The following is a 15,106-nucleotide window of genomic DNA, read 5'->3' as shown; positions in this document are numbered from 1 at the left end:
TTTATGTTACTGGACCAGAGCAAAGATATGGATAATTTCACTGGTACATAAGTCAACAGTCACCTGTTCTTGGCATTATAATATGTTTTTGTACTTTTATTTGAATGAAAGTTTGTCTAGTTCTGCTAATCAAACTAAAACAAAATGATGGGGTTATAGTGATTATATCTGGTTCAGAATTTCCTCATCTTGGACCCTGCACCTTAATCCATGTAGAAGGGCATTACTTTAGATGTGTCCCACCTTTCTTTCTCCCCTAAAGTGAATCACTTATTTTTTAAGGAAACTCAGTGAAATACCTAGTGAGTTACTAACTTAGGCAAAGAAAAATGAGTTAAGTCAACGTAGTTGAATAATAGAAACGGAAACATACCGTATGCACATTAAAACGTGATGAGAATTAAACTAGAGCTCCTTACTATGTCCCCTACCACCCAGAGATAACCCTTCCTCGAATGGTACAGGGACTTGGAAACTATCAGATATTAACCATAGCCTATTCTTTTCCACTTTGAGGTATAAATGGAGAGTTTCAGTTGCTTTTCTTTAAAATATTGAAGTAATTAAAAATGAAAGCAAAAAGAAATCAGCGACAGAAGCCTCCCAGTTACCTTCAGTTTGAAGAAAGTAGTTAAATGAAACTATTCATCATCCAGATACTTTTTAAATTGACTGTGTTTTGGTTCCAGAACATAGTTCCTGACCTGCTCAGTGCTTGGTCGTGACGCCTTTCTGGTTCAGTAATGGGGTCAGCTGCCTCAGACCCTGAAGAATGCAAAAAAAAATCTCAAGAAACTGACAATACTCAAAGTAGACCAGGTCATTAATTGTAAATATCAACATCATCGAGTAATATAAAACTTTTTGTCTAGTTCACCCACTCAATCAACCTGCTGCACTTTGCAGGCAATAATTTGTCGTATTAACCACCAAGCTTTTTGTTAAATCTGCCATCAACATCTAGGGTGTTCTAACTAGTTAATTCAAAAAGACAACTTTCACGAATCTTGGAAAAGTTCCTTTCTAATAGATACAAAATCCTAGTGGTAACTTCTCTTTTGTAGTAAAGAAAAAAGGTTTTGTTATTTTAAATAATGTTTTGGGTTCTTGTGAGGTTTCTTTTGACCTAGAGAAATAACAAATGGCATAAGCATATTACTATGAATGAGTTCACAAAATTTAAGTGTCTAAACCTACTAAGAAAGACACATTTATTGAAAGGCAATAACTTCTTACTACATAAAAAGGCTACCATTAATTGTTCAAGATTAAATTAGCTGAATAACTCATAATGGAAACTGACAATACACTTGTGATTGTGGGCTGCCTATTATAGTGGAGTCAATATCTATAGCAACAAAACAAATAATGAACTTTTAAGAAGCAAATTTAAATGATGATATGCAGGCTAGTTGTATTTAGTAGTATTTGAATGTTAGTTATGTATAGCAAAGAGAATTTTTTTAAATACAAACATTCCTTCACAGTACCTTTTAAGACATAGTTCACAATGCTTCATATTTAATTTAGTCAAAGCAACACAACTTGTATGGACATACATTTCATAGACATACAGAAATTTAGCAAATGTTTAGGGTTTTATTCCTTAAGGAGAGGGAGATGTACTGGTATTTTCAAAGTCAAATCTAAATGAAACTAACTTATATTTACCCAACCCACTATTAAAACACTGAAGAATCCTGAATGCCACTAACTAGACTTTGGAATTTTTGTTTCTTAGACCTGTAAACTCTGTTTTATAATCCTCTGTTTTACTCTTAAAAATAATCACCCATTTGTCATTGAATTTAATAAAGGACTTCAGGTTATTCAATTAGGGTACTCATTTCAAAGATGGTAAGAGGACTAGAATAAAATCATTCTAAAAGAGTTAGTCATAACCAAGGAGAAACCAGGCATGATCACGGGAAAACATTTCTCGGGATAATTTAATAGCATTACTAAAGGTGTGGGAAGCCATACCCCACCTGGATGATGAGGAAGGGGGTGATTAGCTGAGCCATTGTCTGAAGCCCACTGAATCACTGGTACTTTGAAAAATGATTGGCTCTTTTTTCCTAAAGATGGGTTTTAAATTTTAAGAGAAATTCCAACCAGCAGAGCTGAGAGAGAAAAAGAGCACAGAACTTGCATGGTCCTAGATTTCTTAAGCCCAGGAGTAAGGTAAGATATCAAATCTTTGCTTTCCTAATTTTCAGAACAAAATTCAGTGAATTCTGCTCTGAGAGAATACCAAGGACTACCAAAGCTTGGTTAGGTCAGTGATTTGAGCTATGACAGGAGCTTTTACATCAGAGAACAAGAGGTAATAAACTTCCACAGTAAACTATAAAGCAGTTCTACATTTTAATTTCATATTCCATTTCCCTAAATTAGAAAAATACTGACTTAATGGCTACATTTACTATACTTCAATATTAATAGATTTTAAATGGAAATTATCTTGTTTTGAACTAGTATCATCAGATCTTTATTGTAGCACTTTTCCAATGTAAACATTAAGATCGTTTTAATAAGGACCCAGGTAGTTGACCCCAGTCATGAGTCTCCCAAGGTCTGATAGACATAGTCCCCCAGTGCACAGCATCGCAAGGATGAGACCATATTATTCATTAACCCATTCAACTACATCATATGCTACCAAATGAGTCTGTTGGTCAAGCAATTTTGGTTTCTATAAGATGCTGATCTGGAGTGAGAAGAAAGAGTTCTGTTATAAATATTTACTTTTTATTTTAAATCATAAAATGTAATACTGAAGAATTTGCTCAACTATTTCTCTGATTGAATAATACCACTTGATTATTTTGTCATTACTTTATTTTTGACATGAATTTTAAGGAGAGAGTCTTTTTAAATTATTATAATTCATTTTCTAGGAATAATCATCTGAAAATGAAAATTATGATTTTTCTTGGACTCTTCGGAGTCACATTTTCAGCCCCGGTAAGTGTCTCATTTTACTCTTGATCTCAGAGTGTAAACCTATGGCCATCCCTTTTTACCATTTTTTTTTTTCTTTTTCATTCTTAGCTTATCCCACGGCGCCTTATGTCTGCTAGCAACAGTAATGAGGTTAGTTTCAATAATTAAAACAAGATCCTCCATTTTTTTCATAAAACCTCAGTGGGAAGAGATAAAAGGCCTCCTTTGATTTAGCCTACATCCTATCCACTAGCAAGCACATATCCAGATAAATTCCAAACAGTGTTTGCTACGAATAGAAGCTTGCTTATAAAATAAGCTTTGCCTCCTTGTTTAATTGGGAGTTCTTCAAAGGCAGAGACAACATTCTCTACATATTTTGTTCTAACAGCCCTTAATTCAGATGTATGTTGATATATAAAATGACTATCTAAACCACTGGACTAGGATAAAATTGTGCAATCTCATACACAGCAGAGATGACGTGATTAAATCTCAAGCTTGCTTTTTTCAACTGTAACCTCTAATCGCTGTGATTTAAGTATGTAAGCTTTGTGGGAATAACGTCTCATTTCTAACAGGAAACTGATCAACCAACTCTGACTTGTACTGTATTTGTAGTAAACATTGTTCTTAATCATTTTACCATGTATAGTAATCTTTTCATATTATCTTTCCTTTTCTAGTTACTTCTGAATCTTAATAATGGTCAACTTTTGCCACTACAGCTTCAGGTATCTCTACCTCAATGATCGGCTTAAGGAGAACATTTTCCTTCTGTTCATCTCTTATGGCATTTTGTATAAGAACAAAATGATGTACCCTGATTCTGCTTTTGAAATTTCCATTTTTAATATTATAAATTTGTTCTATATTTTATTTTTTGTTAGTTTGTTTTATTTTGTTTCATACCAGGGATTGAACCCAGGAGCACTTAAGCACTGAGCCACATCCCCATTCCCCAATTTTTATATTTTTTAAAATTTTGAGACAGGGTCTCCCTAAGTTGCTCAGGGCCTCACTAAGTTTCTGAGGCTGGCCTTGAACTTGCAATCCTCCTGCCTCAAGTCACTGAGATTACAGTTGTGCACCCCTGGGTCCAGCTCGTTCTATATATTCTAATGAACATTTGAAAATTAAAGTAAAAAACTATAATCTAGCATTTATTTGTTGAGAACTTATTATATATATTACATATATATATAATATATATATTATATATATATATATATATATATATATATATATATCAGGCACTAATTTTCCCTACTATGAGATAGTTCAATTAACTATTTTACACAAAGTCATAACTCACCTAACTAGTGAGAAAGGGGGAAAATCGAGATTTGAAACCAATCTGGCAACTGCAGAAATGGCCCTCTTTTATTTTCCTCTTTTTGCTCCATATTTCTCATGACCACTAAAAATTTATTACTGTTTCGGTGGCTCATGAGTCAGGATGCTGTCCATTTTGGTAATGCAGCATTGAAAATATAGAAATTATTTAGATTTTTTTCTTTCTTACTCATGACTGATTTTAAATTCTTTTCAATATAAAAGAGACCGTCTTCTTTCTTTGTATCCTTCCAGGGCCCATTTAATTCATGGATTCCTCCCTTCTCTGGCCTTCTACAACAGCAGCAGCAGGCTGGGGTTCCAGGACATCCCCAGTTCTCACTGTCAACTCTAGACCAGTTTGCTGGACTATCCCCAAGTCAGATACCTTTCCCAAGACAAGTTGGTTTTGCCCAAGGATCCCAGGCTGGCCAGCTAGGCCCCTCACAGCCTCAGGCACCATCCCAGACCCAGCAGGGTCCCAATCATGTAAGTAGGGCCTCTTCTATCTTCTCGTCCTGAGAAAAGAGAAATGCACGTTGAATGTGGCAATTGAATATGAATCATTTTTGGAATAAGGCAGAGGAGACCTAGTCAAGAATTTTTTTTTTCATACTGTGTTTCTACAACCACTGAAATTCTTCCTTATATTCTCTGATTTTTAACACGCAAAATAACAACAATAATAATAATAATGTTCAAATCAGCTATTCTGGATACAACCAGAAATCAAAAGCATTAAAAACAAGTTTCAGACAAGATAATTAGGAAAATTTCATTTTAAAAAGAAGACAAATTTTGTTAATGATAATTCATACAATGGGTCATCCTTTTGCGCAGAGCTTGGTAATGCAAATGATAAAGTTACATGGTGAGATTTATAGATAGCAGCTTGATAATTTTAAATAACAAAGTTTAGTTTTCTTATATGGCTCTTTTTTTGGCAGATGATGCCCTATGTATTTTCCTTCAAAATGCCTCAGGAACAAGCACAGGTGAGTGAACAGAATATCATTACTATTGAGACATGTGGCTGCTTGCATCATCCACTGTTTTCTTTTGTTCTTTAACTTTCTGATAGCCAGGCTGTTAACACCCACACCATGGTATCACTCTGTCTAGATACCATCATTGCTGGACTGGCATTAGTCTGTGGATGTTGGGCTCACTTTGCAACTTAAGAACAAGCAGCTAAAGAATCTCTAGGACACCTGAATTCCCAGGATATTCCTCTGTTGGAAATAAAGGAACTTCACTAATCCCCAGGGGATGCCCTCTCTGCACCTAAAGTACTGGCATTTAAGAGTACATGAAGAGAAATCCAGTGACTGAATGCACAATCCTAAATTTTGTTGCAGGGAGAGACACATTCATATTTCTGGTTCTCCTAAAGCAGGGCTATAGAAATCCACACCTATTAAACTGGTAAGTGTAGTATGATGTAGAGATAAGAAACACTTTCCCACATTATTTGGCAGTTAAATTCTACAGAAAACATATCCAAGTCCTTGCATGAAGTATTTCCAATTTGACTCCATATTATAATCAAATGGTGATGATTTCCACTAAATAAGAGAAATTTTTTAAAAATGAATGCAAATTAATAGAATTATATTAATATGGAAAAATATCAGTATTAGGACAATTAATAATATGGGGGTTCAAAGAAACAGGACTAGAGATAAATGATATCATTCACCAGCAGAAAACCAATCTTTTCACAAAAAGTTACACTACTTGGCTCTTCTGTAATTATAATTATGTGACTTTGTCTCACCCCACCCCCATTACAAAACAGAACTTAATTCTAGACATTATCTCATTCTATGCCAGCAGCACTTGGAGTTAAATATGTGACAACAGAACTATGTCATTTTAAGGATCAGGAAACTTAATCTTAATGAGATCCAATTTCCAATCCCAATAAAGAAAATAGCTGAGTTGGTATGTAATTCTCCAGCCTTTCTTGAACTACTAAACCTGTGGCTTTCCACCTTAACTTTACTTCAAAATCACTGGTGATAATTCTGAAAATTACAAATGACTGAACCCTATCCTACACTTAATAAATCAAACCCTACAATTAGAAGACAAATTGCTTATCTTCCAAAATGCTCAATAGGTGATTTTGATCCTTAGGATGGACTAAGAACCACTACACAAGCCAGGCCCAGTGGCACACACCTGTAATCCCAGTGGCTTTAGAGGCTGAGGCAGGAAGATCTCAAGTTCAAAGCCAGCCTCAGCAAAAGCACTGCACTCAGAAATTCAGTGAGACCCTGTCTCTAAATAAAATACAACATAGGACTTGGGATGTGATTAGTGCCCCTGAGTTCAATCCCTGGTAACTCCCCACCCAAAAGAAAAAGAACCACTACACAAAATATACTCGTTCTGAAACCACCATTGCTGTTGTTCTGAAATCTCATGTCTAATATAATCACTTATTTAATGATGTAAAAAAACAAAATAGCATAGAAAACTTTATGTATGTGCAAGTAAGTAAGACAAGTAAGTGGAAGCCTGTACATGATAAGGTAGGTAGTGGGGATTTTGTTACTTGTCTATTTCTGGATTTTCCTCATATTACAAAATGCACATGAATTATTTTAATAAAATGGCAATTTTTACATTTTCTAATATTTGCAAAGTAAAGTTTTCAAGATGTACTTTTATTTTAAAAAGGCCTATTTTACCTTGTTTAATCTGCTATATCCTAAATTGTTTGATTAAGTAACCCTAAACACAAACCATGTGGGATTTAAGTTTGAGAAGGACTGCTTTAACTGCTCTTTTGTTCATACTTAATATAAAACTGCTATATATAAAACAGCTTTTAAAGAATATTGACATTAGAAGAGTTGAAGTATGACATATGCTGATCTAATGGAAACTCTCATATGCTTTTCTGATTACAAATAGATGCTTCAATATTATCCGGTGTACATGCTCCTACCCTGGGAACAAGCTCAACAAACAGTCACTCAATCACCCCAACAAACAGGGCAGCAACAATTTGAGGAGCAGGTACTGAAAGTGTTTTACTTATTTTAATTTTTTTCAACTCAGGGCATTGTGCATTCTAGGCAAGCACTCTACCACTAAGCTACATCCTCAGACTTATCTGGCTAGTTCTACCTGACAATATCGAGATTAAGGCAAATTCCCAGAGAAAAGAATAACTAAATATATTTGACCTGGCAGATATAAGAGGATATATAGTGCTTTCTCCTATAAATCACTCGTGTAAACTGATTTGGCAATACTTCAAGTCGTCTGGACTCTAAATGAATTAAATCAGTGAATGAACTCTAATAAAATCAGAGGCAAAAAGCTGAATCACCTCTGAAAATGAAGTTTTCTCACTTTAAACTTTGTCTATAAATGCTCGCATATAGTTATTATTTAAAATAATAAAATGTAAAAAACAATAGCAATCTTGAAATATCCCTTGACCACTAGATCTTGAGTTAAAATAAGATATAAATATATTTAATTTTGTGAGTCCACAAGGACTATTCAGAATTATACTGTAAATTTAGGTGGCCCATGAATAGCTAGCATTCTTTCAGTTAAAATGAAAATGTCGTTTTGAACAGTTTAATCACCACTTTAAAATTTGTCTTCACAAATTGCAGAAAACTGAAATTGTACTTTAAATAACTGGTGATATTAATTCTAATTCCATCATGTTTCTGTAAAGAGAATTTTATCCTGGAAATAATATGGTATTAAAAGTATTCTTATTAATTTAATAATAATTGTTATCATCTGAAACATAAACTTTAAAAAAATTTAATTAATATAAAAGATATAATCGTAAATAAAAATTCATCATAAACTTGTGACAAAAACCATCAGTAAAACTAATGCATGTTTCAAAAATCTGACAGGTACCATTCTATACTCAATTTGAATATATTCCACAACAAGCAGAACCTGTGAGTAAATGAATATCTTCATTTTTAAACTATCCTTTGAAACCATTTGTTTAATTCTTTATTAAAGATATAAACGTCTTTCAGCTAAATACCACCAGGGACACTTCTCTAGTTGAACAAAGTTGTAATAATCCACATGTTACTATGAGGAGAACATACGGGACCTATGAGATGTCTTCATAGGAAGATGTGAGCATGACCTCAAAGGATTTATTTGGCTTACATTAGATGTTTGGGAGAGAGTTCAGGGAAGTGATCTGCTCTGATGTGGGTATAGTCAAGAAGTGGGGGTGGTTCCATGATAAATACCTTCAAGATTTGTATCCAGAAGATATGGATGAGGCAAGGCTGTAATTGGTGCCTGAGCAGCAGACATAGTATTAGCCAGACTGTGAGGACACGGGCAGTTCTGTGACTTGCACAGTGACCTTGCTTTCAGCAAGATTATCTTGTTTTTATAATTTCATCACATACAGAGACAAACTTCTCTGATGTTGGTGTCCTCTGAGACTGTTGATGCTTGACAAGAGAACACAAGAGCCAAGTGGGAATGTCAGGAAGCAGAGCTTCCAGAAGTGAGACAGAACTGAGTGTCCAGCCAGGGCGCTAATATGACTTTTTGAAACTTTCTGGTTTTTCAGGGTGTACCAGGAGGACAACAGCAATTGACTTTTGACACCCTCTTGGGCACAGCTCCTGAAACTGTTGTGATGGTAAGACTCCTGACAGCACTTTGCTAGCAACTGGAAATCAACAACTGATGATTTGTAGGTTCCTTCACTAATGTTTGTTTCAATATAAACTTTATTATGATTCCATCAACAATCATTGCTTCTTCTGGAATATTTTTCAGTCAGGATTCAATTCAGTCTGTTCCACAAATATTGTTATCTATTCCAATCACTCTTGTTTATCCTTATTCAAAAAGCAATATCAAGAGACAATATTTATGAACTACAGTCATAGACTTGCTAAAAATAATTTATGATATGGAAAACCAATAAAGACCTTACCTCTTGAATATAATGCCTGATTTTTATCTCAATCCTGTGGCTTTATATTCTTCCCAGTTTTGACCTCCAACTAGAACCTGTAACCACTTTGCTTTCATTCTCTTTCTATAGCCAGGAGGAGAAGTGATCCCGTATTTACAGAAAGAGGGGATAAAATTTATCCATGACAGTGCAGGAGTTCTCGTGCCGTCAACTTCACCAAAACCCAGCACCACCAAGGCTTCTGCTTCTGCTGTAGATCCAACTATTGCCCCCGTGCTTCCAGAAGAGAAGGTAGAGTAACCAAAGATTCACTAAACATGAGAAATATCTGTCTAACGGAAAGTATAAAGCTAACCAAAGATTCACTAAACATGAGAAATATATAACGAAAAATATAAAGCTAGTACCTAATTTATAGACTCTGTCATGAAAATAACAATAAAACAGAAGTGATATTGGCCAAATTATATGTAACAAGTTCCATCAGAATGCACCAATAAAAAATATGGGAAAAAACCCAAAGTACTTAATAATATAGTAGAGTATGGTATTAATCAATCACTTTTGATAATCAGAGTATAGTTTAATTTTAATTTAATAAGAACTTCTTATGAACGCCCTTTTCTCACTAGGCCAAGACTGATAGCCTAAGAGAGCCATAAGATGTTGTTCTAAGCATTCAGAAGTTTTGGGTAGGTATTTGCCAAAAGTCATGCATCAAAGAAACTAATAAAGAATTCTTAACAAAATGATTATGAAAAACAATCTAGTGTTTATATATATCTACAAAAATGTAATAATTATGAGACTTTTAACAGTTTTTAAAAACCAATATTGACTTCTGACTATACTAAATCAGTTCTCCCAAATCATTTCATTTTGCAAGCTAAGCATTATAATAATGCCAATATATCCATATTATCTTGAAATAAAATAAAATATCAAAATAATAAAGAAATTGCATAACGACCAGGAAATTTCAATGTTGATGTCCTTAGCAAAACAACCTGATTAATTACCTGTCTAAATGAGTTTTGCTGACTACTGTAGCTACAGTGGGTGTTTGATAGAAGGGCAGGCCTGGAATGACACTAAAAAGTAAAAATACACATGAAAAATCAAACTATTTGACCTGAAGTGCAAACTAAAAGACAAATGTTTTGAAATCTCCTTCCTGCTGCCTATGAGTCTCTTCTGATTCCTACTTCTCTGAAAAAGAATATTCAGCATTCTTCAGATAAAAAAAAAAATTCTATAGAAATACAATCAGGAGTAAATACTATCCATATCTCATTACAAAAGTCTTCTCATTAATGTACTATTTTGTACAACACAAGTTATTTAGTCAGAAATACTAAAGGGATGTCAGTACAGCTTGGCCTTTGCTTAATGTGAAATCAATACCAGTGTAACTAAAGCTTTCTATTTCTTTAGTAAGCAATTTACAAAACATCTAGGAAATTTTACACAAACCAGCCTAATGATTCCAAAATGCTCTTTTACCTTATTTTACAGAGAAAAAGATGTGGCAGTGCCTTGGATGTCATTTTAGACTATTAGCTTCCTCAGTGCTATTATCAGTGCTTTGAAATGTGCAAAATATCTTCACTCTTCTCCTGAATTTGTCCTACTTATAAATGGTATTGTCATGTTTAAATGTTATAGAAAAGCAATACAATCATGCAATAAGTCCTGTATTTATAAAACCTTATTTCTTTTCAAATATTCTATCATTGCCTAATCTGAAATATAATAACACAAAAAGCAGAGCTGATATCATTAAATCAATTGGATAATTGTACTAATAAAGGATGCCTCTGTACAATTGTGTCATCCATGAGAATAAAGATATACAGTCAATTGATTTGTGATGGGTGTGATAATTGGGACTTGTCCTAGCTTTCACATGTCATCATCTCTTTATTTTTCCTGAACCTATTCAGTCAGCTTCCTCCTGTTGCTTTCCCCATGAAAACCAAATTTATTTGGTAACAGATGTGAAATATATGTTCTCAACATAACACGTCTTCATAGAGAAATAGATGTCCTCTTCCAAAAAGATAAATCCTCAGGAAGATATACGCTTGGTCTGAAGAGGCAGGATCCTACGGAGACTAGAGCATTGATTTTGAATTTCATCATATTTTTGCCTTGAACCTTTGAGAAGTCTTAAATAATCTTAGATCTCTCAGGTATAAATTAGGTATAATAATACTTGACTTTCCCTATTTCTGAAAGCACTAATTTAAAAAGCTAAGGATAACTGGATGACTGGTAAAACATTATTTCTGGATGGTTTTGTGAGGATGTTTTAGAAGATACCAGTATTTGAATCAGTAGACTATAAAAATCACCCTTATGGCTATGAGCAGTCATCATGTAATCTAAGGGCCTGACTAGAACAAAAAGGTAAGGGAAAGGCAAATTTGCACTCTCTCTCTCTCTCTCTCTCTCTCTCTCTCTCTCTGAGTTAGGACAAACATCTTCTCCTACTGTTAAGCACTGGTGCACTCAGTTCTCCACCCCTTCAGACTGGGACCAGGATGTATTTAGTTGTGGACGAGTACTACCCAGCCTGCTTTCCTGTGCCTCCCACTTGCAGAGGGCAGACTGTAGATCTTAGCTTGCACAATTATGTGAGCCAATAGCTTTCTGTGTATTCATGTTTATATAATTGCTTCTGTCTCTCTAGAGAACATTGTTTAATAATATGGAGATCACATAAATTCAATGTCAAATATACAAAGGCATGAAGTAAATAAGCATGATATAAATGAAATAATATAATAATAAAATCTAAGAAGTTTATCAAGAATAAATATTTTATTGAAAACAGTATCAAACTAACTATGTTGAACTCATTTCTTTATTCTAGGCAATATTAACATAGCATTATTACCCTGGAAAATTTTAACTAATCCAGTTGAATGACTCAAGGATTGAAAATAAACTTCCTAATCCTTGTCCTATACCAATCTGTTATAGAAAGATGTTGAGTTTTGTTCAAGTATTCATCTGCAAAAAACATGTTTGAATACTTGAATACTAGAATCACTATCAATAAATGTTCTTTGTTTACAAAATATTTTATGAAAGAGCTTTAAATTCTATCATTTTGGTTACTAAAAGTAGGAAGACAAGAGGTGAAGTTTAAGGAAATAGCACCAGAATACCTACAAAGAACTATGGTTTTTGTTTGTTTTAACCCTAACACACCACCTCTCTCTCAGCCCTGATAAAAACAAAGATGCAGTTATGTTTTGAACAGGTTTGACCAGAAAATTTCTATGTAGAATAATTTTTCTAAAATCAACTTTACTTTTACTTCAAAGGGAAATGAAGGGAAGGGGGAAGGGAATGGGAAAGACCAGTATAACTCCACATCATGTACAACCACAAGAATGGGAAGTTATACTCCATGTATGTACGATATGTCAAAATACACTCTACTGTCATGTACATCTAAAAAGACCAAATAAAATAAATAAATTCATAAATAAAATCAAATTTGCCTTCACTTTGTGTTTAACAGTACAGCTTCAAAACTTTCCCTCTCCACTCCTCTCCACTGAGTTCTTCCTACAAATGTATTTTAAGAACATTAGTTCTAGACTGGAATACAGAATCCATGCTTGACCTCACCCCCAGTATTAACGTCTGTTATTGAATTAAAATAGAGATGAGACATGAAGAATCCCCAAGAAGACAAAGTTAGTTAGGCCTCATGGTGACTTAACCTTGCTTTATTTGCAAACATAAGCCAAACAACTTAAGCTATTTCTTGTTAATGCCTATATTAAGAGAAAACAGAAATTCAGCTCCACCAGTCAGAAACACCAACAAACACAGAGGGACTTTGCGGCAGGATAGACCAAATAAGGCAACTGTCTAAGGGTAACCAATGTCTTTGCTTTAACTCTGTGCCACCGAAAAATATAATTCTCCCCCTTGTGGTTCCTCAGTGAAGCTCCCAAATCACTTGTGGTTTGGAGTGATCAATTAATTTATTAATTACTGTTCACTAAAATAAATTCAAAATTTTTATGGCGCTTCCTTTTAACATTTTAACACATCCATATCCAATCTTTCATCATAACTTAATAATACTTGACAAGTATAAGATTAATTGTAGAATTTGACAAGTCTAGATAAATATATATACCTTATAACAACCACCACATCCAAAGACAGAACAATTCCAACACCCCCATAAAATTCTTCCTGCTCTTTTCTGGTCAATCTAATCTTCTTACTTATTGTAAACAATTTCTTCTTTTATTTCTATCAACATATGTTAACTTGGCCTGTTCTATTTAAATCATACACGGCATTTCTTTGGTCCTGGCTTCTTTTATTCAATGCTTTTGTGACTCTCTCACGTTGTTGCTTCAATGTTATATTATATTATAGGAATATATATTACATTTTTTTATCCACATCTTTTATTTTAGAACATGTGTGGTGTTTTGAATTATTGATCAGCAGGAAAATAAAGCTGCTATGAATGTTCGCGTACACCTCTGTTTGTAAAATTGTGTTTTCATATCAAGGATAAGTAGACGCAATAGGAGCCTTTTAAATATGTGCTAGTGTAGCTGTGCCATGTACCCTGGTAAACAATGTATAAGAATCCCACGCCATCCACCTTCTAGCCAACATTTATAATTGTTTGCCCTTTTTAAAAAAATATTTTCCTTGGTTCCTCTCCTGCCATACAACACTTTTAATCTTTGCAGAGCTAGAACTCAGTTCTTTTTTTCTCTCTTTTTCAAAAACAAGTGCATGAACATTTCTATTGTGACTTTAATAGCATTTATAAGGAATCACGGAGTTCTAAATCTAAACTTCAGCATATTTATAGTCTCATATATTAAATACTGTAGTTAAGGATTCTGCATTTAATTTTAGCTACTTTAATGAGTAGGATGAGACATCGATGGCTTTTTGTTTACATTTGCTTGATGACTAATTATGTTACTTTATTGTCAATGCTTACTGGCCTTTTGTATATCTGTGTGTGTGTGTGTGTGTGTGTTTATGTGTGTGTGTGTGTGTGTGTGTGTGTGTGTGCGTGCGTGTGCGTGTGTGTGTGTGTGTGTGTGTGTGTGGTGTGCTGGGGTTTGAACCCAGGGCCTCTCAAATGCTGGGCAAGGGCTCTACCACTGAGCTACATTCTTAGGCCCCAAATATCTTTTTTGAAGTTTACTATTTTCATATTAATTAACTTTTAAAGAATATAAGAAAAAACAAAATACTCTATTTTCACTTACATTTTTTGATTCTTATCCTGCCTTCCTATAGGTCTATTTTCATCTGAAATAATTTCCCTTTAATCTGAAAATTTTTTTCCCAAATTTTATTTTGTGCTTAATGGCTATGAATTCCCTCCATTTTTATTTTTAAAAAATGTCATTTTTTTATGTCCACGTCTTGTAGATAATTTTTTCTGGTCATAAAATTCTTTTCTTTTCACACTTCAGAGATGTCATTACATTATCTTCTGGCCTCCACTGGTTTGGATGAAGTTTCCCTGCATACGATGGGTTTTTTAAAAAAAAAATTTTAGCTGTTTTAAGACTTCCTACATCTTTGGCATTCTGCAGTTTTACTATAATAGACTTAGGTGTATTTACCACTGATGAATCCTATTTACACTGAGCTTCCTGGATTTGTGTGTTGGTTTTGATCAAATTTGGAAACGTTTCCTTGTGACTCTTCTACTTGTTTTTGGTTCCATTTCTCTCTTCTCCATTCTCAAACTCCAGTTGCATTTATATTAGATTATTTGATAATCATGGAGCCTTTGTTAATTTGTTTTTCCTGAGTGTGTCAATTTGGAAAATTTCCATTGACCTTCATATTCATTAATACTTTATTATATTTATACTG

At 34.0% G+C, this 15,106-nt stretch overlaps 1 protein-coding gene across 1 annotated transcript; it reads left to right on the top strand.

Annotated features, from left to right (window-relative positions):
• Nucleotides 1-2,916: 2,916 nt before the first annotated feature.
• On the top strand, nucleotides 2,917-9,879 carry ODAM (odontogenic, ameloblast associated; the record flags this gene model as incomplete). Its single annotated transcript, XM_079153377.1, has 10 exons — nucleotides 2,917-2,967; nucleotides 3,055-3,096; nucleotides 3,633-3,680; nucleotides 4,537-4,770; nucleotides 5,229-5,276; nucleotides 7,204-7,308; nucleotides 8,175-8,222; nucleotides 8,864-8,935; nucleotides 9,347-9,508; nucleotides 9,850-9,879. The coding sequence occupies 10 exons, from the start codon at nucleotides 2,917-2,919 to the stop codon at nucleotides 9,877-9,879; spliced, it is 840 nt and encodes a 279-aa protein (XP_079009503.1).
• Nucleotides 9,880-15,106: the final 5,227 nt, after the last annotated feature.

Source organism: Sciurus vulgaris (genome assembly GCF_902686455.1).
Source record: "Sciurus vulgaris genome assembly, chromosome: 9".
Lineage (NCBI taxonomy): Eukaryota > Metazoa > Chordata > Mammalia > Rodentia > Sciuridae > Sciurus > Sciurus vulgaris.
This window is presented reverse-complemented; position numbering and strand designations above follow the sequence as displayed.